Genomic DNA, 21,548 nt, shown 5'->3' on the forward strand with positions numbered 1-21,548 from the left:
CATCAGGCCAGATAGTCCTGAGGCATGGTCCTAGGGCTCAGGTCCTCCGAGAGAAACAAAGAAAGAGAGAGAGAAAGAAAGAGAAAAAGGGAGAAAGAGAGAGAGAATTAGAGAGAGCATACTTACATTCACACAGGACACCGGATAAGACAGGAGAAATACTCCAGATATAACAGTCTGACCCTAGCCCCCGACACATAAACTAATGCAGCAATAAATGTTGGAGGCTAAGATAGGAGGGGCCGGGAGACAGTGTGTCCCCCCCGTCCGACGATACCTCCAGTCAGGGCCAAACAGGCAGGCTATAACCCCACCCACTTTGCCAAAGCACAGCCCCCACACCACTAGAGAGATATCTTCAAACACCAACTTACCATCCTGATACAAGGCAGAGTATAGCCCACAAAGATCTCCGCCACGGCACAACCCAAGGGGGGGTAAACTGTAAGCTGTTTTCTTGTTCTCTGGATTAGGATCAAATTAGGATCAAATACTAAAGTAGGTTGATACGTTTTTGGAATTTCTAAAGTGTGTGTGTATATTCGTGGTTAATTCCTTTTTTAATTAGACAACATGAAAACGGACAGTGGGGTTATACATTGAGTGTACAAAACATTAATAACACCTGCTCTTTCCATGCCAAAGATTGACCAGGTGAAATCTATGATTCATTATTGATGTCACTTGTTAAATCCCCCTCAATCAGTGTAGATGAAGGGGAGGAGAGGTTAAAGGAGGATTTTTAAGCTTTAAGACAATTGAGACATGGATTGTGTATACAGTATGTGCCATTCATAGGTTGTATGAGCAAGACAAAATATTGAAGTACCTTTGAACAGGGTATTTCAGTAAAGAAAACATTTTTTATAGAAGAATATAAAATTACGTTTGACAACCCTCTTGGTAAGCTTTTAATTGTTTACCTTTTCCGGTGATGAAGACATGGACGTCTCATGGTATGTATGTAAAATGGGTCAACATGTAGCCCCAATATCTCCTGAATGTCTTGGCATTCAGGTCGAAAAAGTCTCTTTCTGATGTATGGAAAGTTTTGCCTAAATCAATAGGGATGCTGTCAAAAAGGGATTGAATCAAATGTATTTACCTTAACTGTTCTTAACTGTCCAAATACTACATTGCAAGTTCAAAACTTTGTTGTATATTTGTAGTTAAAATAATGCTATGTTTTGTGCATATACCAGTATGCATATTTTTTTCTGCCCAAAATGTAGTGGTTTAATTTGTGGTTTTGGTATATCCCAGGTTGATGATATCCTTCACTACGGACAAATCCATCTACACGTGGACAGGGTACATGTATGCAGTGCTGCTTATCCTGGTGGCCATCTTTCAGTCTCTGTTCCTGCAGCAATACTTCCAACGCTGCTTCGTTCTGGGGATGAAAGTCAAAACAGCCATCATGGCTGCTGTGTACAAGAAGGTACGTGTTACTGTCTTGCACTTGTGTTCCTTGAGGATCGGGGTTCAACCCCCCTGGCTTCCTTGATCTAACAGTGACGGAGATTTGACAGAGATTTTGTATTTGTATTCATTACGGATCTCCATTAGCTGCTGCCAAGGCAAGTAGTAATGCAGTCAATCTCTTCTCTACTTTGAGAAGTATTGATGTTATTGATGTTAGCTCTTATTGTTATTGATGTTAAGCTTCCCGTGTATATTTAAGGGCCAGAGATTGGAAAGATACAGAACACTATTTTGTACCATCTCATATAGGAGCTTAACAATCTGCTGTTATCTATGCATTCCAATATACTGGCTTTCTCTCTAAAACAATCAATGAGTTGATGAGTGCTTATGGGTGCTTATGGGATAGGATGGGAGGGAGTGTGGGATTATGTGTGTGATCTAGCCTGCTCAAAGACGTGTTATTACTCTTTAGTAACCTTTCGTTCAACTCTCCCCCTCCATCCTGCTCTCTATCCTCTTCCATTTCTATCTCCTTCCCCCCTCTCTCCTCTTTCGCTCTCTCCTCCCTCTCCTCCACTCTAACTTATTTCCCCTCATCCCTCTCTCTCCCCTCTTTCCACATTTTCCTTCACTCCTCCCCTCTCTCCCCCAGGCTCTGGTCGTATCGAACGACGCCCGCAAGGAGTCGACGGTCGGGGAGACGGTGAACCTGATGTCAGCCGACGCTCATCGATTCAACGATGTCGTTAACTTCATCCACCTGCTGTGGTCGTGCCCACTGCAGATAGCGCTCGCTATCGCCTTCCTATGGATAGAGCTTGGGCCTGCTGTACTGGCTGGATTGGCTGTCATGGTCCTCATGGTGCCCATCAATGGTCTGCTGGCCAACATGTCCAAGAACGTTCAGGTTAGGAAGGGGGAGAGGGGGATGAGAGGGTGGAAAAAGGGGAGGGAGAAGGTTGGGAAGAGGGAGGTAGATCCTCATAGTTCATAGTTCTCGTGCATGGTGGCCATCAATGTTCTGGAGGAGGAATAACAAGAGTGAGGGGAGGATGGGGGAGGGAGAGGCTGATGTGTTGGACTGGAAGTCTCAGGAGTCTCTGGAGTTTGAGTTCGGGACAGGCCAGCCCCTGGAATTTGCTACAATATTATCATACTTGAATTGCTCTCCACTGTGCTAAATCTAAATGGCGAAGCTTCAACCACATGTATTCTACATAAACTTATCTGTTTCTGGGGTTATTGGGCGTATGCGTTAATGAACTGTCATCATCAGCAGTTAGTGCAAAACCTTCTTACCTCACGTTCCCATTTCTATCTGTGTCTCTATTTTCAGATTGAGAACATGAGGTACAAAGACAAACGGATGAAAATCGTGAACGAGATGCTGAATGGCATCAAGGTATTAGCTTGAATAATAATAAGGTTCAATATACCTAATTAAAAGTATGCTAGCGCAATGGTGTGTGCTTGTCCTACTTCATATCTACAGTTTCCTTCGTCCCAGCGCTAAACAGTGCATTTGACTATATATCTTAGAGATATTCTGTCAACAGTACATTATTAAGAGTACTTGAGGTAGAGGCCAATCTAAAGGCCAATCTCCCCTCCCACTTTCCAGATCCTGAAGCTATATGCATGGGAACCATCATTCCAGAACCAGGTGATGGGGATCAGAGAACAAGAGCTGGTGGTCATGAGGAAGTTTGCCTACCTCTCCTCCGTCTCCACCTTCGTCTTCTCCTGCGCCCCCGCCCTGGTGAGTACTGAGATAAATGGAGAGAGAGAGAGAGACATACACACACACACACTCTAACTAACCCGTGTATGTCTCCAGGTCTCCTTGGCAACCTTTGCAGTGTTTGTAGCAGTGGACTCAGATAACGTTCTGGATGCCGGGAAAGCCTTCACCTCCATCTCTCTTTTCAACATCCTGCGCTTCCCTCTGGCCTTCCTGCCCATGCTCATAGCTGCAATGGTGCAGGTAGGACAGCACACACGCACGCACGCATACACACACATACGTCCACACACATGCACACACATCTTACATTTTTATTCAAGTCTAAATGGCTTGTTTTTAGTTAATTTCGCTTAACCCAAAAATGCATTTACTTCAAGATAAATTGTATTGTATGAAGATATTCTGACTTGGTATCAAAACATTTTTTGGTTCAAATAAGCAAAATGATATACCAGTGCAGGAATATATATTAGCTTGGTAAAACACACACACTCCCTAAATACACCTGTGTGTTTGTCCCTCCAGACCAGTGTTTCTAAGAAGCGTCTGGAAAAGTTCCTGGGAGGAGACGACCTGGACACCAACATCGTGCGTCACGACCCCAGCTTCAGTAGGTCAAGGGTCAAATGTCACACACTTTGAGCGAATGGAATGGCATCAGACACATGGAAACCATGTTTTTGTTTTGATCCCATCCCACCGACACCGCTCCAGCCGTTAACATGAGCCCGTCCTCCCCAATTAAGATACCACCAACCTCCTGTGCCTCAAACGTGTGTCTATGTCTGTTCCCAGACACAGCCGTGAGTGTCTGTAATGGAACCTTCGCTTGGGAGAAACATGCTGAACCTGTTCTCAAAAAGTGAGTTTCTCTCTATGGGTGCGTGTCTGTTTTAACAGAGAAGTCATATCAAATCAAAGTTTATTGTCATATGCACTGGATACAGCGTAGTGTACACAGTACAATTAATTGCTCACTTTCATTTGAACCTCTCCTGTCAGTACAGCAGCAATTAAAAGTATAAAAAAAGCATCAAATAAATACTCAGATATGCATTGAGAGGTGTGGCTTTTGCAATCATCACCTCTGCTTTGTTAAACGTGTTGTGTGTGTCCGTGTTTGTGCGTGTGTGTTTGTGTGTGTGTGTCAGTGTGTCATTGGAAATTAAGCCCGGCAAGCTGGTAGCAGTGGTGGGAGTGGTGGGTTCTGGGAAATCGTCTCTGATATCAGCAATGCTGGGAGAGATGCACAGCTCAAAGGGCTTCATCAATGTACAGGTAACACACACACACGCACGCCATGCAGGTAATAATAATCATAGTATTTACTGCTTTTATCCTCACATTAAATACTCAAATTTCTCAGTATGAACTATTTAAAAAATAATGATTGATATGACAATAAATGACCAGTGAAATGTATTGTTTTTAACATGGTCAACCATAGTAGTATGGCTTCCCTGGTTCAAATTAGGGTTAAGCTCCTTGCTCAAGGGCAACAACGACAGATTTGTCACCTTGTCGGCTCAGTCATTTCAAACTCACGACCCTTCGGTTACCGACTCATTGCTCTAACTGCTAGGCTACCTGCCTTTGGTTAGATACAGTGCTTGACGAAACTCACAACTCTGGTCCAAGTTGACGATCTGCAGCCTCACAGTTAACCTTTCCGATGTAAGAACGCTGGAAAAAAGTATGATTGCGCCCGCTGCAGGTCGATGGAACCGTTTGCCAGTGATGTGAATTGAATTGGCTGCACCTCCTTGTTTGGATAGTGAAGCTTACATTTAAACATGTCTCTATACTCCAGCCCTTTGGAATTGAGATCAAAATGTTTTATATGAGGCCACAGTACAGAATGTCACCTTTTATTTGAGGGCACGTTCATACATATCTGTTTAACCGTTTAGAAATGAAAGCTCTTTATGTATCTACTCCGCCATTTGAAGAAGTCATAAGTATTTGGACAAATTCATTTATAGTGTAATCAAACGTTTATTATTTGGTCCCATATTCCTGGCACGCAATGACTATATCAGGCTTGTGACTCTGCAAAGTTGTTGGATGCATTTGTAGTTGGATTTAGTTGTTTGGGGTTAAGTTCTGCCCAATAGGAACTGAATGGTGAATGACGACTGCAGTCCTTTTCATTCTAAGTGATTAGATGTTTCTGAATAATTCTAAATGATTCCGATATGCCACGATTAAGAAATATTCCATGAATAACAGTGAGTGAGAAAGTTACAGAGGCTACAAAAACAAAACATGCTAACATTCCTAATAACAGGGGAGGTTAGCATTTTTGGGGGGGCATTCACACTCATATAGGTCTACTGTATAAGGCATTATGTCTGAGCTATGGACGTGCCAAACATTGTCAATAAGCAAGATTAAATTCACCATTGATTAGACCTAAAAAAGTAATTAATTTCAATCAAATTCTAATAAAAAGAAACAACAACTTGTTTTAAATAGGCTATGTCTAATTACAGTTACAGGCACCATAATTGTTTCCCAAGGGCATAGGACATTCAAATCACATTTATTAGGCCTAAGACAACGATGACTGTGGAACTTTTCACAGGAGCTGGGAAATGATCCAATATAAAGAGAAAGGGGGACTGTCCACTCCCTGTTACGGCTCCCAAATATTGATATGGACAGTAGTGAGCTTTGCCACGTGAAAAGTAAACAAACAGGCAAATATAGCCTACAAATAGATTCAGAACCACAGACAGCGATTGGAATACCCTCGATTTGACAGTTAGGTCCAACAGAGGGAAGTGGAAGATGTGTTGTTTGACAAAAGTAGTCTTTTTAAATAACTTGTTGTTCCTAAACATGCTTCCTACAGTCACTGACACCTTTCATGCAATGGGCATTGCACATAATGAGTCCAAACACTTCACAGAAGCTGGACAAAAATGATGTCCAATTTAAATTAAAAAGGGGTATGTCTGACAGTTTTGCTCCTTGTGATATTTTAATAAAACATTGGTGATGTACGTAAGGCTACTTACTGTGTGCGCCCCGCTGGCGAAGTCAATGCTATAACCAATTGTGTCACAGCTAACACCAGCTTGTGGTCAGTCTTAAATATCCCTAGTTGTGCTCACCGAATTTGGCCTATTGGTACACATTTTTAAGGAAACACCTCAAATTTTTCCACCCCTTAAATTAAATTGCAAAACTGATCTGCATTTGACACTTCCGCCTCCTTACCGCCAGGCGAAAATAGAGCCCTATAAGTGAATTTGTCCAAATACTTTACTGTTATATATTCTCTACTGTTGCCTGACATTTTATTTCAAATTCAAAATGCTGGAGTATAGAGCCAAATTGAAAAATGCAGCTTTACTGTCAAAATACATATGGAGGAGAAAGTAAATGTCATTGCTAAAACTCTCTCTCCTCTTGCACTCTCTCCACTCCCTCTCTTCCCACCCACTCCCTTTCTCTCTCCTCCTTCTGCACTCACTCCCCTCCCTCTTTTCCTACCCACTCCCTCTCTCTGTCTCCCTTTCCGTCTCTGCTCTCTCCAGGGGTCGGTAGCCTTCGTGCCCCAACAGGCCTGGATCCAGAATGCCACTCTCAGGGACAACATCCTGTTTGGCTACCCACTGGAGGACTCTCGTTTCCAGGCTACGCTGGAGGCCTGCGCCCTGGGGCCCGACCTGGAGCTGCTGCCTGGGGGAGACCAGACTGAGATCGGGGAGAAGGTGAGAGATGACTGGATGGTCTGGAGGTGGTTAGGGGAGAGGGGCTGGTGCTAAGGAGAATGCACTGAGATTGAGTCTGCATCCCAAATGAATCATAGTCCGTCAGTAGGTACACTAAAAACAACAAATCCACGTGCCAGTGATGATGGACCATGTTTTTGATGGACCCTGTTTTTCCATCAACACAGCTCATTTAAATGCAAAAATGATGTTCTATCTCTATCGATAACAGCGTCTCTCATGTCCAGCTAATGACCATGGTGGGGTAAAACTCAAGAAGTAAAATGTACAGCTAATTTAAATGCCAATGCCATAGAGATTCAACTATGTTTTCTCTCTATAGCTAATGCCGTCTCTCGTGTCCAGGTAATGACCTACGTATGTCCCCATTTCCCTTCCCTCTCCTCCGCTCTCTTCTCCTCCCTTCCCTTCCCCTCTCCTTTCCTCCCCCAGGGTATAAACCTGTCCGGGGGTCAGAAGCAGCGTGTGAGCCTGGCCAGGGCGGCCTACAGCCAGGCTGACGTTTATCTGCTGGATGACCCTCTCTCAGCTGTAGACTCTCATGTGGGCAAACATCTGTTTGAGGAGGTGGTGGGACCTAAAGGCATACTCAAAGATAAGGTGAGTAGAATGGCTAACCAATTAAATTGGCTAAATTAGATCAATAGACAGACAGATGAATGAATGGATGGACGGACAGATGTCCTATCTCTCTGATCCCTCTGTGGACTTGTGACCGATGGAGTACAGATTTTCTCCTCTCCTCCCATTTCTCCTGCCCAACATCCTCTCATCTCCTCCCTCTTCTCCTCCTCCTCCTTCTCTTCCTTATCCTCCTCCTCTCTTACTCTTTCTCCCTCTGTAGACCCGTATCTTGGTGACCCATGGAGTGAGTTTCCTGCCCTACGTGGACGAGATCGTTGTACTGAAAGAGGGATGTGTTTCTGAGGTCGGGTCATACCAAAGTCTCAAGGACAGCAAGGGGGCTTTCTCTGAGTTCCTGGACACCTATGCTAAAGACGAGGGCAAGAAACACATTGGTGAGTGTGTGTGTATAACTGGCTTTGTGTTTGTGTTTGTGTAACGGCAGTGTGTGTGTGTGTGTGTGTGTGTGTATAACTGGTTATGTGTGTGTGTTTATCAACAGACCCAACCTCTGATGGTGAGGAGGTGGGGCTAGTCCCTGAGTTACAGGATCCTCAGGCCGACACCCCTCCTGATGACATCGTCTCAATGACCCTGAGGAGAGAGAGCAGCATCCGACGCAGCCAACGCAATGGAAGGTATGAGAGAGAGAGAGCGAAAGAGAAAGAGGGAGAAAGCGTCTGAAATGACTCTTTAGTTCAGAGCCAGATCCCTGGATGGTTAAAGGGTGGACAACAAAGCAGCACTTCACAGCCATTTTTAATAAACGGGCCCTGGAGAGGCGAAGGTCAAGTCATGCGTCCTCCGAAACATAACACCACAAAACGTACTTCTTAACACCCACCCGCACCAACGTGTTGGAGGAAACGCAGTTCAACTGACGACCGAAGTCAGACTGCAGGTGCCCGGCCAGCCACAAGGAGTCGCTAGAGCATGATGAGACAAGTAAAGCTTCCCCAGCCAAACTCTTCCCTAGCCCAGATGATGCTGGGACAATTGTGCACCGCCCAATGGGACACCGCCTGGGATCAATCCCGGGTCTGTAGCGACGCCTAAAGCACTGCGATGCAGTTCCTTAGACCACTGTGCTACTCGGGAGGCCTGTTGGTTATTTTTTTAAAGAAAAAACATATGCCTCTCTGCATCTACCGTATGTAAAAATCTGGGTAAAAGATGGAAAGGAATGTATGTCTTATTCAGTACATGTAGTAATTGCTTGCTTTCAAATGTCAAAAAAATCTAAAAGACGGACAAGCTACTATAACTTAATTGATAGCCTGAAATGGATTCAAGCAAGTTATTGCTATAGTTTTTTGTATGAATATTAGCATTTACAGTACATACAACACAATCAAACTAATCAAACAACAAAACACACCTCATGCAAACATGACACATTGTTCTCTCTCATCCTGGTCCAAGTAATTTGACTCATAAAGGTACATTTCTATACTTTCCTTTATTTTCTTTGCATATCACATTTTCATCCTAACAATAAATCAAAATAAGAATATTGCATATATGGGCGGGCTGCAAAGAAATTTCAAAAACAAAAACAATAAATAGTTACTTAAAATTATGAATAATTATAAAGTTGCTCATTATATACTGTACATGATTTTTATGAATGATATATTATTGATTTGTATAATGAATTTGTATCGATACACATGATGGGCGCCGGAGGAGATGGCTGCTATTTTAGGGCTCCTAATCGATTATTTTGCACATAATGTTTCTACCACCATCTTGAATAACCGAGAGCTTCTGGATATCAGAACAGCGATTACTCCCCTCGTACTGGACAAAGATGTTTTCTTTAACGAGTTGGACACAAAGGATTTACTTCAGAGATATAGGTGTCAGAGATATAGGTGTCGTAGGTTGGGATTCCTTGTAAGAATCCGACGGCAGGTGGGTAACCTGCCTCTACCATCAGTCCTGTTTGCCAACGTGCAATCATTGGATAATAAACTGGATGAGCTCCGATCAAGACTATACTACCAACGGGACATTAAAAACTGTAATATCTTATGTTTCACCGAGTCGTGGCTGAACGACGACATGGATAACAAACAGCTGGCTGGATATTTTCAGAGCATCTTCAAGATAGAATAGTTGTCTCCGGTAAGACAAGGGGTGGTGATCTGTGTATATTTGTCAATAACAGCTGGTGCACAAAATGTAATATTAATGAAGTCTCAAGGTTTTTCTCGCCCGAGGTAGAGTATCTAATGATAAGCTGTAGACCACGCTATTTAGCAAGAGTTTTCATCTCTATTTTTCGTAGCTGTCTATTTACCACCACAAACCACTGTTGGCACGAAGACAGTACTCAACGAGCTGTTTTAGACCATAAGCAAACAAGAAAATGCTCATCCAGAGGCGGCGCTCCTAGTGGCCGGGGACTTGCAGGGAAACTTAAATCCGTTTTACCTAATCTCTACCAGCTTTCTACCAGCATGTTACATGAGCAACCAGAGGAAAGAAAACTCTAGACCACCTTTACTCCATACAGAGCGCTCCATTTGGCAAATCTGACCATAACTCTATCCTCCTGATTCCTGCTTACAAGCAAAAACTAAAGCAGGAAGTACCAGTGACTCGCTCAATACGGAAATGGTCAGATAACACAGACACTAAGCTACAGGACTGTTTTGCTAGCACAGACTGGAATATGTTCTGGGATTCTTCCGATGGCATTGTGGAGTACATCACATCAGTCATTGGCTTCATCAATAAGTGCATCGATGACGTCGTCCCCACAGTGACCGTACGTACCCCAACCAGAAACCATGGATAACAAGGCAGCATCAGCACTAAGCTAAAGGGTAGAGCTGCCGCTTTCAAGGAGCGGGACTCTAACCCGGACGTTTATAAGAAATCAAGCTCTGCCCTCCGACGAACCATCAAACAGGCAGAGCGTCAATACAGGACTAATATTGAATCCTACTACACCCTCTCCGAAGCCTGTCGGATGTGGCAGGGCATGCAAACTATTACGGACCACAAAGGGAAGCACAACAGTGAGCCCAGTGACATGAGCCTATCAGATGAACTAAATTACTTCTATGTTGGCTTCGAGGCAAGCACCACTGAAGCATGCATGAGAGCACTAGCTGTTCTGGATGACTGTGTGATCACACTCTCCATAGCCGATGTGAGTAAGACCTTAAAACAGGTCAACATTCACAAGGCTGCAGGGCCAGATGGATTACCAGGACTTGTACTCCGAGCATGACCGAGTCTGTAATACTAACATGTTTCAAGCAGACCACCATAGTCCCCGTGCCCAAGAACACCAAGGTAACCTGCCTAAATTACTACCGACCCGTAGCACTCATGTCTGTAGTCAAGTGATATGAAAGGCTGGTCATCGCTCACATCAACACCATTGTCCCAGAAACCCTAGACGCACTCCAATTGGCATAACGCCCCAACAGATCCACAGACGACGCAATCTCTATTCCACAGTGTCCTTTCCCACCTTGACTAAAGGAACACCGTCGTGAGAATTTTATTAATTGACTACTGCTCAGCGTTCAACACCATAGTGCCCTCAGAGCTCATCACTAAGCTAAGGACCCTGGAACTAAACACCTCCCTCTGCATCTGGATCTTGGACTTCCTGACGGGCCGCCCCCAGGTGGTAAGGGTAGGTAACAACACATCTGCCACGCTGATCCTCTACACAGGGGCCCCTCAGGTGTGTGTGCTTAGTTCCCTCCTGTACTCCCTGTTGACCCATGACTACATGGCCAAGCATGACTCCAAAACCATCATTAAGTTTACTGACGACACAGCAGTGGTTGGCCTGATCCCTGACAACGATGAGACAGCCTAAAGGGAGGAGGTCAGAGACCTGGCAGTGTGCCACCAGGATTACAACCTCTCCCTCAATGTGTTCAAGACAAAGGAGATGATCGTGGACTATAGGAAAAGGAAGGTGGAGCACGCCCCCATTCTCATCGACGGGGCTGTAATGGAATGGGTCGAGAGCTTCAGGTTCCTTGTTGTCCACATCACCAATCAACTGTCATGATCCAAACACATCAAGACAGTCGTGAAGACGGCACGACAATGCCTATTCCCCCTCAGGAGACCGAAAAGATTTGGCATGGGTCCTCAGATCCTCAAATTTATACAGCTGCACCATCGAGAGCATCATGACTGTTTGCATCCCCGCCTGGTATGGCAACTGCTCGGCCTACGACCGCAAGGCACTACAGAAAGGAAACCAACGTGGTCAGTTGAACTCAAAGGGTGAATAACTTTCCTAAGTATGTTTGCTAATAATTTAGAAAGTATCTTAAAAAAAGCGATTGGTCTATGGTTAAAGCATTGAGACAGGTATTTCCCCGCTTTATCAATGAGTGCTATAGTATTCCAAAAATAATTGTACACTCTAAGCAGTACTGGTGAAAGAAAGTATAGTTGCAAACTGCTTATGAAATTTTATATAAACATCACTTCCCGGTGCCTCTAATTTTGGTAGCTCTAAAATGGCATCTGGGATTTCTTGTATTGAAATTGGTTCATCCAATTGCGGCTTAAACTCATCATGCAACTTTGGTAACTTAATGCAATCCAAACAATTCTAAAGATCTTTCTCACTACAATAGGTAGAAGGAAAAATACCTACAGGAAAAATACCTACAATAATAAGATATAAAAGTAACAAATAATTAAAGAGCAGCAGTAATATAACAATAGCGAGACTATATACAAATCAAATTTCAAATCAAATGTATTTATATAGCCCTTCTTAAATCAGCTGATATATCAAAGTGCTGTACAGAAACCCAGCCAAAAAAAACTAACAGCAAGCAATGCAGGTGTAGAAGCACGGTGACTAAACCTAAACTCCGTAGAAAGGGCAAAACCTAGGAAGAAACCTAGAGAGGAACCAGGCTATGAGGGGTGGCCAGTCCTCTTCTGGCTGTGCCAGGTGGTACCGTTACAGAGTCAGTGTGCGGGTGCACCGATTAGTCAAGGTAATTGAGGTAATATGTACATGTAGGTAGAGTTATTAAAGTGACTATGCATAGATAATAAACGGAGTAGCAGCAGCGTAAAATATAAAGGGGGGGGGGGGTGAAAATTGTGTGGGCAGCCATTTGATTAGATGTTCAGGAGTCTTATGGCTTGGAGTTAGAAGCTGTTTAGAAGCCTCTTGGACCTAGACTTGGCGCTCTGGTACCACTTGTCGTGCGGTAGCAGAGAGAACAGTCTATGACTATGGTGGCTGGTGGCTGGAGTCTTTAACAATTTTTAGGGCCTTCCTCTGATACCGCCATGTATAGAGGTCCTGGATGGCAGGAAGCTTAGCCCAGACCAGAGACTCTTGTTTCTCATGGTCTGAGAGTCTTTAGGTGCCTTTTGGCAAACTGCAAGCGGGCTGTCATTTGCCTTTTACTGAGGAGTGGTTTAAGTCTGGCCACTCTACCAAAAAGGCCTGACTGGTGGAGTGCTGCAGAGATGGTTGTCCTTCTGGAAGGTTCTCCCACCTCCACAGAGGAACTCTAGGGCTCTGTCAGAGTGACCATCGAGTTCTTGGTCACCTACCTGACCAAGGCCCTTCTCCACCGATTGCTCAGTTTAGCCAGGCGGCCAGCTCTAGGAAGGGTTTTGTGGTTCCAAACTTCTTCCATTGTTCTTGGGGACCTTCAATGCTGCAGACATTTTTAGGTACCCTTCCCCAGATCTCTTCCCTCGAAACAATCCTGTTTCGGAGCTCTATGGACAATTCCTTCGACATCATGGCTTGGTTTTTGCTCTGATATGTACTGTCAACTGTGGGACCTTATATAGACAGGTATGTGCCTTTCCAAATCATGTCCAATCAATTGAATTTACCACAAGTGGACTCCAATCAAGTTGTGATGGATGATCAATGGAAACAGGATGCACCTGAGGTCAATTTCGAGTCTCATAGCAAAGAGTCTGAATACTTATTTAAATAATGTATTTCAGTTTTTATTTTTTATATTTTTTAAATGTGCAAACATTTATTAAATCCTGTTTTTGCGTTGTCATTATGGGTTATTGTGTGTAGATTGATGAGGGACATTTTTTTTCATCCATTTTAGAATAAGGCTGTAACGTAACAAAATGTGAAAAAAGTGAAGGGGCCTGAATTCTCTCCGAATGCACTGTAATGACCTAATTCTAGCACTTTAATTTTCCTTTCCAACTCAGTTTCTTGTTCAAGTCGTTTCTTCTTTTTCCAGCCAGAATAACCTTGGATTGTACCCTTGAAAACGACCTTCATAAAATTGCTAGGTGTTTAGTAGAATTACAGAGAAACAACAACAAAAATTGTTTATTTTTAACAACAGAACAAAGCTGAGGGCATGACCCCTCTGCAAACAGAGAGTGAAGGCTGGAGAGAGAGAGAGAGCGAGCGGGAGACAGAGACTTTATATAGGCCTACTGCCATTGTCACTTTATTGCATCATTTGTGAATGACTCCATCTTCTCTCTTTCACATCCTTCCATCTTCTACAGTGAGAATCAATATTAGTTCATTCCACCTTCATAACATTTTCTCCTCCAATGCCACTGACATTTAAGTGTTTGTGTTTATTATCAAATATACACTCACACTTTCCTCACATTTTCTCCATCAACACACCTCTTCTCACAATCTGTGTGTGTGTGTGTTTCCCAGTGTTAGGTTGAGAAAGAACAGTTCCCTAAAGAAACCACCTGCTGATGACAAGACCAAGAAAGGCCAGAGGCTGATCGAGAAGGAAACCATGGAGACGGGACAGGTATATTGTGGGTTGTGTACTATGGCCTGTATTGACTTAGAGCCTTGGTATGGAGGTGGGAAAAGTAAGACCACTTACTGTTTGTAGAACCCTGCAATAACCCAAAATCAAATACACTAATCTACAAACTCAGTGGCAACTGGTCATTCAAGGAATGAGAAATCATATGCACTCCAAAGAGTCCTTCTAGTGGTAATAATAGTAGTAATAACCCCAATACATTCTGTTGAAATTATAATTTGTTTAATATTAAAAGATAAAAAGCATTCAGAGAAAAAAACCCATCTAACAGTAAATATTCTCTCTTTGAAGTGTATATACAGTACCAGTCAATAGTTTGGACACACCTACTCATTCAAGGGTTTTTCTTTTTCTTTTATACTATGTTTTACTATTTTCTACATTGTAGAATAATAGTGAAGACATCTAAACTGTAAGGAGTCGGGAAGCAAGTACAGGGAGTGATACAAAAAAAATGAAACATGGAACAAAACAAGAACCACGAGTAGCGTACAAATATGAAACAGTCAATGACGCCTGGGGAAAGAACCAAAGGGATTGACAGATATAGGGCAGGTAATCAGGAAGGTGATGGAGTCCAGGTGAGTCTCATCAGGTGCATATGCGCGTAACAATGATGGCAGGTCTGCATAATAATGAATAAAATGGCAACGTCGAGTGCAGGAGAGGAGGAGCGGTAGTAGACGTGACACAAAACTATGAAATAACACATATGGAATCATGTAGTAACCAAAAAAGTGTTAAACAAATCAAAATATATTTTATATTTGAGATTCTTCAAAGTAGCCTCGATGACAGCTTTGCCACTCTTGGCATTCTCTCAACCAGCTTTATGAGGTAGTCACTTGGGTTGTAATTTCAATTAACAGATGTGCCTTGTTAATTTGTGGATTTTCTTTCCTTCTTAACGCGTTTGAGCCAATCAGTTGTGTTGTGACAAGGTAGGGGTGGTATACAGAAGATGGCCCTATTTGGTAAAAGACCAAGTCCATATTATGGCAAGAACAGCTCAAATAAGCAAAGAGAAACGACAGTCCATCATTACTACAAGACATGAAGGTCAGTCAATTCGGAAAATGTCATGGACAGTCGCAAAAACCATCAAGCGCTATGATGAAACTGGCTCTCATGAGGCCCGCCACAGGAAAGGAATGGTGCCAGGGTTCCTCCAGATGTGACGCTTGGTGTCCAAACTTTTGACTGGTACTGTAGTTAAAATATATCCATCATTCTCTCTTTGTTGTCTCTCCCTCAATTCATTTAAATTCAAGGTGCTTTATTGGCATGAAATATTATATTTTTCTCTCTCTTTATCTTTCTCCCGCTCTCTCTGTCTCTTTTTCTCTCTCCAGGTGAAGTTCTCGGTGTATCTCCAGTACCTACGTGCAATGGGCTGGGGCTACTCCACCATGTTCTTCCTAGTGTACTTCATCCAGAACGTTGCTTTCATTGGTCAGAACCTCTGGCTGAGTGACTGGACCAATGACGCGGAGGATTACTACAATAAGACCTACCCCAACTGGAAGAGGGACACTCGGATTGGTGTATTCGGTGCGCTAGGCGTGGCTCAAGGTAAGAGGAGAAGAAGAGCAAAGTTGCTTCATAGACCATGTTAAAGACACCTTATGAAGTAGGTGAGAGTGAGAGAAGAATAATACCGTGTTGTCCATTTGTAGAAATGGAAATGTGCTTTTTGGTAGATTTTTTTGCAACCCCCCCAAGACCTGCTTTATTAAAATGGTCTCTTCTCCTCACAACAGGTGTATTTGTATTCATGGGCACCCTGCTCCTGGCTAACGGCTCTATCAATGCGTCTCGTATCCTCCACTCCCGGCTGCTAAACAACATTCTACGTGTTCCCATGATGTTCTTTGACACTACGCCATCCGGCAGGGTTGTCAACCGCTTTGCCAAGGTATAGGGGACAAACCTGCTCATTAGGCACCAAATGAGCAAAAAAACTGACTGAAACACAAAGGGACTATCTGGACTTCGGTCACAAATGTTTTATTTTGCAAAATGTTTTAAAACGCTTTCTGTTGCTTGCCCTAATGAATGTAGCCCTGGCATATTTGGATATTACATTACCCCTGCGTTCGCTTTATCCTGGTTGGTGATGCCAATTATCGTTTGATGTCGCATCCTGTTTCCTGTTGTAGGACATATTCACAGTGGACGAGGCCATCCCCCAATCGTTTCGTTCGTGGATCATGTGTTTCCTGGGTGTACTTGGAACACTGTTTGTCATCTGCCTGGCCACACCCATTTTCACTGCCATCATCATCCCTCTGGCTGTGGTCTACTACTTCGTTCAGGTAGGAAGAGAGAAAGGAGTGTGTGGATGGGTGGGGTAGGAGGAGAGAGGGAGGGAAAGGGACTGAGCAATGATGTATATAAACCCTAGATGATGTCCACCATTGTAAAACATTTGGGAAGCAAAATAAATGCATTTATTAATGGTAACATACATTTTTGCCAAGTATATAGGGGGTGCTGTTTTGAAGCCACTGTGCAGCCATTTTTGTACTGCTCCACCATTGTAAAACATTTGGGAAGCAAAATAAATGCATTTATTAATGGTAACATACATTTTTGCCAAGTATATAGGTATGTATATTCTAGTACAGACACCTTAATGCATACTTTTAAAAATGCCGCCTCACTCCTTGAGTTGTGTTTTCATTTTGAACTTAAACAAGGTGGTTGAGCCTTGAGCCGCCTTGTGCTGGCCTTCTGGGTAAGGTGTGGTCTTTGTGCACCTTTGATATCCTGTTTACGAGTATCCCTATATACAAATAAATAATATCCACAAATAAACAGAATATTCCCAATTTGCCCAGGGACAGCGTAATGACTCTTTTGACATGGGTTTTTTAAGTCTCATTTAGATATAGTATTTGTCTGCTCATAATAGGCTATATGTTAGTCAACCTGTCTATAATTAGATACATGGAGCTTCTCTTCTGTCATTACTTGATGCTCTAGAATACTAATTATTGGGGTGGTTTGGAATTCCCATTGTTAAAGCCTCACCTGCCCATTATACAGTATGAGACAACATGCACATGGCCACGTTCATATAAAGTGGCATAGTTTACGTCGTTAGCTAGCAATGCACTACCACTCATACTTCTACAGCTGCGAGCATTAGCACCTGTAACTCGTCGTGGATGATTTTAAAGTAAACTTACTTTTGACCTGTTTTATCCACTAAAGTTTGAATAATGGTGCCAACAAGAAGAGGCTATGGAAAAAATAAAACAAGATGAAGAGCAGGTGAACCAGCAACCTGAGCCTAGTGTTACCGTTAGACATGCAGAAATCACGAATGTTAGCGCTGCTATAAACGACACAGAAATAGAGAGACATTATGTAGCTACATAAATACAAATCAAATCAAATCAAATTGATTTATATAGCCCTTCGTACATCAGCTGATATCTCAAAGTGCTGTACAGAAACCCAGCCTAAAACCCCAAACAGCAAGCAATGCAGGTGTAGAAGCACGGTGGCTAGGAAAAACTCCCTAGAAAGGCCAAAACCTAGGAAGAAACCTAGAGAGGAACCAGGCTATGTGGGGTGGCCAGTCCTCTTCTGGCTGTGCCGGGTGGAGATTATAACAGAACATGGCCAAGATGTTCAAATGTTCATAAATGACCAGCATGGTCGAATAATAATAAGGCAGAACAGTTGAAACTGGAGCAGCAGCACGGCCAGTTGGACTGGGGACAGCAAGGAGTCATCATGTCAGGTAGTCCTGGGGCATGGTCCTAGGGCTCAGGTCCTCCGAGAGAGAGAAAGAAAGAGAGAAGGAGAGAATTAGAGAACGCACACTTAGATTCACACAGGACACCGAATAGGACAGGAGAAGTACTCCAGATATAACAAACTGACCCGAGCCCCCCGACACATAAACTACTGCAGCATAAATACTGGAGGCTGAGACAGGAGGGGTCAGGAGACACTGTGGCCCCATCCGAGGACACCCCCGGACAGGGCCAAACAGGAAGGATATAACCCCACCCACTTTGCCAAAGCACAGCCCCCACACCACTAGAGGGATATCTTCAACCACCAACTTACCATCCTGAGACAAGGCTGAGTATAGCCCACAAAGATCTCCGCCACGGCACAACCCAAGGGGGGGGGGCGCAAACCCAGACAGGATGACCACATCAGTGAATAAACCCACTCAGGTGACGCACTCCCTCCAGGGACGGCATGAGAGAGCCCCAGTAAGCCAGTGACTCAGCCCCTGTAATAGGGTTAGAGGCAGAGAATCCCAGTGGAAAGAGGGGAACCGGCCAGGCAGAGACAGCAAGGGCGGTTCGTTGCTCCAGAGCCTTTCCGTTCACCTTCCCGCTCCTGGGCCAGACTACACTCAATCATATGACCCACTGAAGAGATGAGTCTTCAGTAAAGACTTAAAGGTTGAGACCAAGTTTGCGTCTCTGACATGGGTAGGCAGACCGTTCCATAAAAATGGAGCTCTATAGGAGAAAGCCCTGCCTCCAGCTGTTTGCTTAGAAATTCTAGGGACAATTAGGAGGCCTGCGTCTTGTGACCATAGCGCACGTGTAGGTATGTACGGCAGGACCAAATCAGAGAGATAGGTAGGAGCAAGCCCATGTAATGCTTTGTAGGTTAGCAGTAAAACCTTGAAATCAACTGGGCAGTGTCGTGACATCGTATTAGTTAATGTGACGACTGTTGCTCATCGAATGATTAAAGGGTTCTAATTGCGTGATTAACTGAATCAAAGCAATTATTAATTCATTAACCTGGGGCACCATGGGAAAATGAGTTTTTATTGAGTTTCTATTTCCCAAATTAACTCAAAGAATATCAGAATATCGATTTTACAACAGCCGCTAATTAATCAGTTACCTCTACAGTCTCGTTCTGAACTTCGCATAATCCGGGAATCTGCACGGACCCAGGTCTCACCAATGAGTTCGTACCACACCAATCTTAGTTGAGTATTTATTTACTAGAAAGCTAAAATGATGATAAAAGATATACATACACAAAGCATATTCTAGGCTATTGATTAGAACTTAGTATAACTAGCCAACACACTGTGGCGCGTGTTACCCAAAATGGGGATTTAAAAGAGAGAGAAAAAGAGAAAGTACATGAGAGAAATATACATTTGGGTGAATTTGTCAGCTATGCTTATTCTAACCCTAGCCTTGCCCCAAACTGCCGCTCTTGTGAGTCAGAATATAATGATGTAATTACGTGGTGAAGGTCTCCGTGGATTCTCCGCGTGGACCGTTCAGGCTGCTCAATGACGCACTTCTCCGGCAAAACTCTTCGGTTGTCCTCACGATGTCAGTGTCCTTTTGGCTTAGGAGTCTGTTCCCTCGCTCTTGCTCTGGAAGGGCTCTTCTGAGGACAGACAGCTCTGTAACTCAGAGCTCACAGCGTAGGAACGAAACAGTGTAGATACCACGATTCGATGGGGAGTGGAGGCTAGGTGGTTCGACTTGAATTCACCCGCTTAGACACAGCTACTCATCTGTAGCTTGGGTAGAAAAAGAGTTCTTTGTCTTCAAACTTGTGTTGCGTTTTGGGTTCGTTGACTTTTTAGACCTCGGCTGCAGCTTGGGTCACTTAGTCTGATCTGTTCATTCTTCACTCACAGGTTTTATACCCTTGGGTCAGAAGTGGGCGTAGCCGCCTTTAGGGCAATTCCCTGGGCGTACCAAATTAGGGGCAAGGTCTAGATTTTACTCAAATCCAATTTTAGACAACTAACTTCACATTTCATCTTTACCAAAACATTCTCTTTGATTTGGACATTTTCCATAAAACATACAATGTATAAACATCAAACATATACTAGGTAAACTGTTGACGTTACAATGTTTTCTTAATAACGTCATCTATTAACCTTTAATAACAAAACAAAAATGACATACATTTTCATATTCCATCTATCCTCATGACCACCATTGTGGCTGATGGAAACCATTGTTCCAAAGTTCCTTTATTTCATGTTTAATGTTCTGAGGCTGGTTCTCCATATTGAGGGGATACGGGACTGTTGTGTGGTCTAAGATTTACCAGGGGCGTGAGGGGTCATAAAAACCCCACATCTTCAGACCCCTAGATCTCTCCTCCTCTGTTGGGGTTGAGAGATAATCTCTAGGGTTGTGGTCTCCTGTAACCTGACCTGATCAGGACAGTCATGACAGCAGTGATCTGGCAAATGTTTCAAAAAAGAATATGGGTAATATTCTCAGGAGTTTCTATGCCACCTACTGAATACGGAGTGGTTTGATTTGCAGTTGCACTTTTGCCGACGAGGCAATGAAGGAAATCACAAACTGAAGCCAGACTCATTCGTAATAAAAGACGACAAAAATGGTTTGAGATATGCAGCACTGAGTTTCAATGAAGAAACCAAGAACCACAAAAATGCAATGGAAAGAGACAGAGAGAATTGTCATGGCTACATGTATGGCAGAACTATGGACATCGTCTCTAGAAACCAAGGTTCTGGAACTATCAAACAGCGCTTGGGTAGTTTTGCTTTACTTTTCAGACAATATGAATAGAACTAACGACCAGAGAACGCCAAAAATGTCATTTGACTACCAGTGAATGTAGCATCACGTTTTGTTGAAAAATGTATAGTTTGGGAAATAATCTAGATTTTTTTTTAATGGTACCAGTTGTATTAAAGCATAATACACCCGAGTCTATTATGGTATACATTATTGAAATGTATATCATGGCTGTGGTGGTCTACACCATTCGGGTTCACATTGTGGCTATGACCACGTCACACCCATGATAAAAATGTCATAACACATGGCCTCTCGTGTCTTATTGCTTGAATAAAGCTTTGCTCTAAAGAATGTCATGAATGATAGAATGAATGCATCATCAACAATCTAGTTGACATCGGTAAACCAGGGAGATCTACGTGTATAATTTAATTTCAGTTTGTTGACCGGTTTTAAGGAAATGAAAAGCTTTGAAAACGATACAACATGTTTCTGATAGTATTTCAGTTCGTCTTGGATGCATACTTTATGTGGTTGAAAGTTAATTAAATACGGTCCATTTTTATGTTACTGAATTTTTAGTCTACATAAGACGGAACCTACATGTGCATTCGCTCACATTTTCTCAAGATGAAAGAAATTATATTCCTCCACTCCTGTTCCCGAGACAAAATTAACATTCGGTCTATAATTTTACTCCAAG

At 43.2% G+C, this 21,548-nt stretch overlaps 1 protein-coding gene across 1 annotated transcript in view; it reads left to right on the forward strand.

The window, feature by feature from the left end:
- The window catches only part of abcc2 (ATP-binding cassette, sub-family C (CFTR/MRP), member 2), a 75,557-nt gene that overhangs the window by 26,998 nt on the left and 27,011 nt on the right, over positions 1–21,548 (forward strand). Inside the window, 16 exon segments of the mRNA XM_029669923.2 lie at positions 1,264–1,441; positions 2,081–2,335; positions 2,765–2,830; positions 3,050–3,187; positions 3,266–3,412; positions 3,698–3,782; positions 3,968–4,034; positions 4,324–4,450; positions 6,715–6,891; positions 7,345–7,512; positions 7,757–7,931; positions 8,039–8,174; positions 14,207–14,309; positions 15,683–15,902; positions 16,091–16,245; positions 16,490–16,645. Coding sequence (XP_029525783.2) covers positions 1,264–1,441; positions 2,081–2,335; positions 2,765–2,830; positions 3,050–3,187; positions 3,266–3,412; positions 3,698–3,782; positions 3,968–4,034; positions 4,324–4,450; positions 6,715–6,891; positions 7,345–7,512; positions 7,757–7,931; positions 8,039–8,174; positions 14,207–14,309; positions 15,683–15,902; positions 16,091–16,245; positions 16,490–16,645 — 2,353 coding nt within the window.

This window comes from Oncorhynchus nerka, linkage group LG10, assembly GCF_034236695.1.
Source record: "Oncorhynchus nerka isolate Pitt River linkage group LG10, Oner_Uvic_2.0, whole genome shotgun sequence".
NCBI classification, from domain to species: domain Eukaryota; kingdom Metazoa; phylum Chordata; class Actinopteri; order Salmoniformes; family Salmonidae; genus Oncorhynchus; species Oncorhynchus nerka.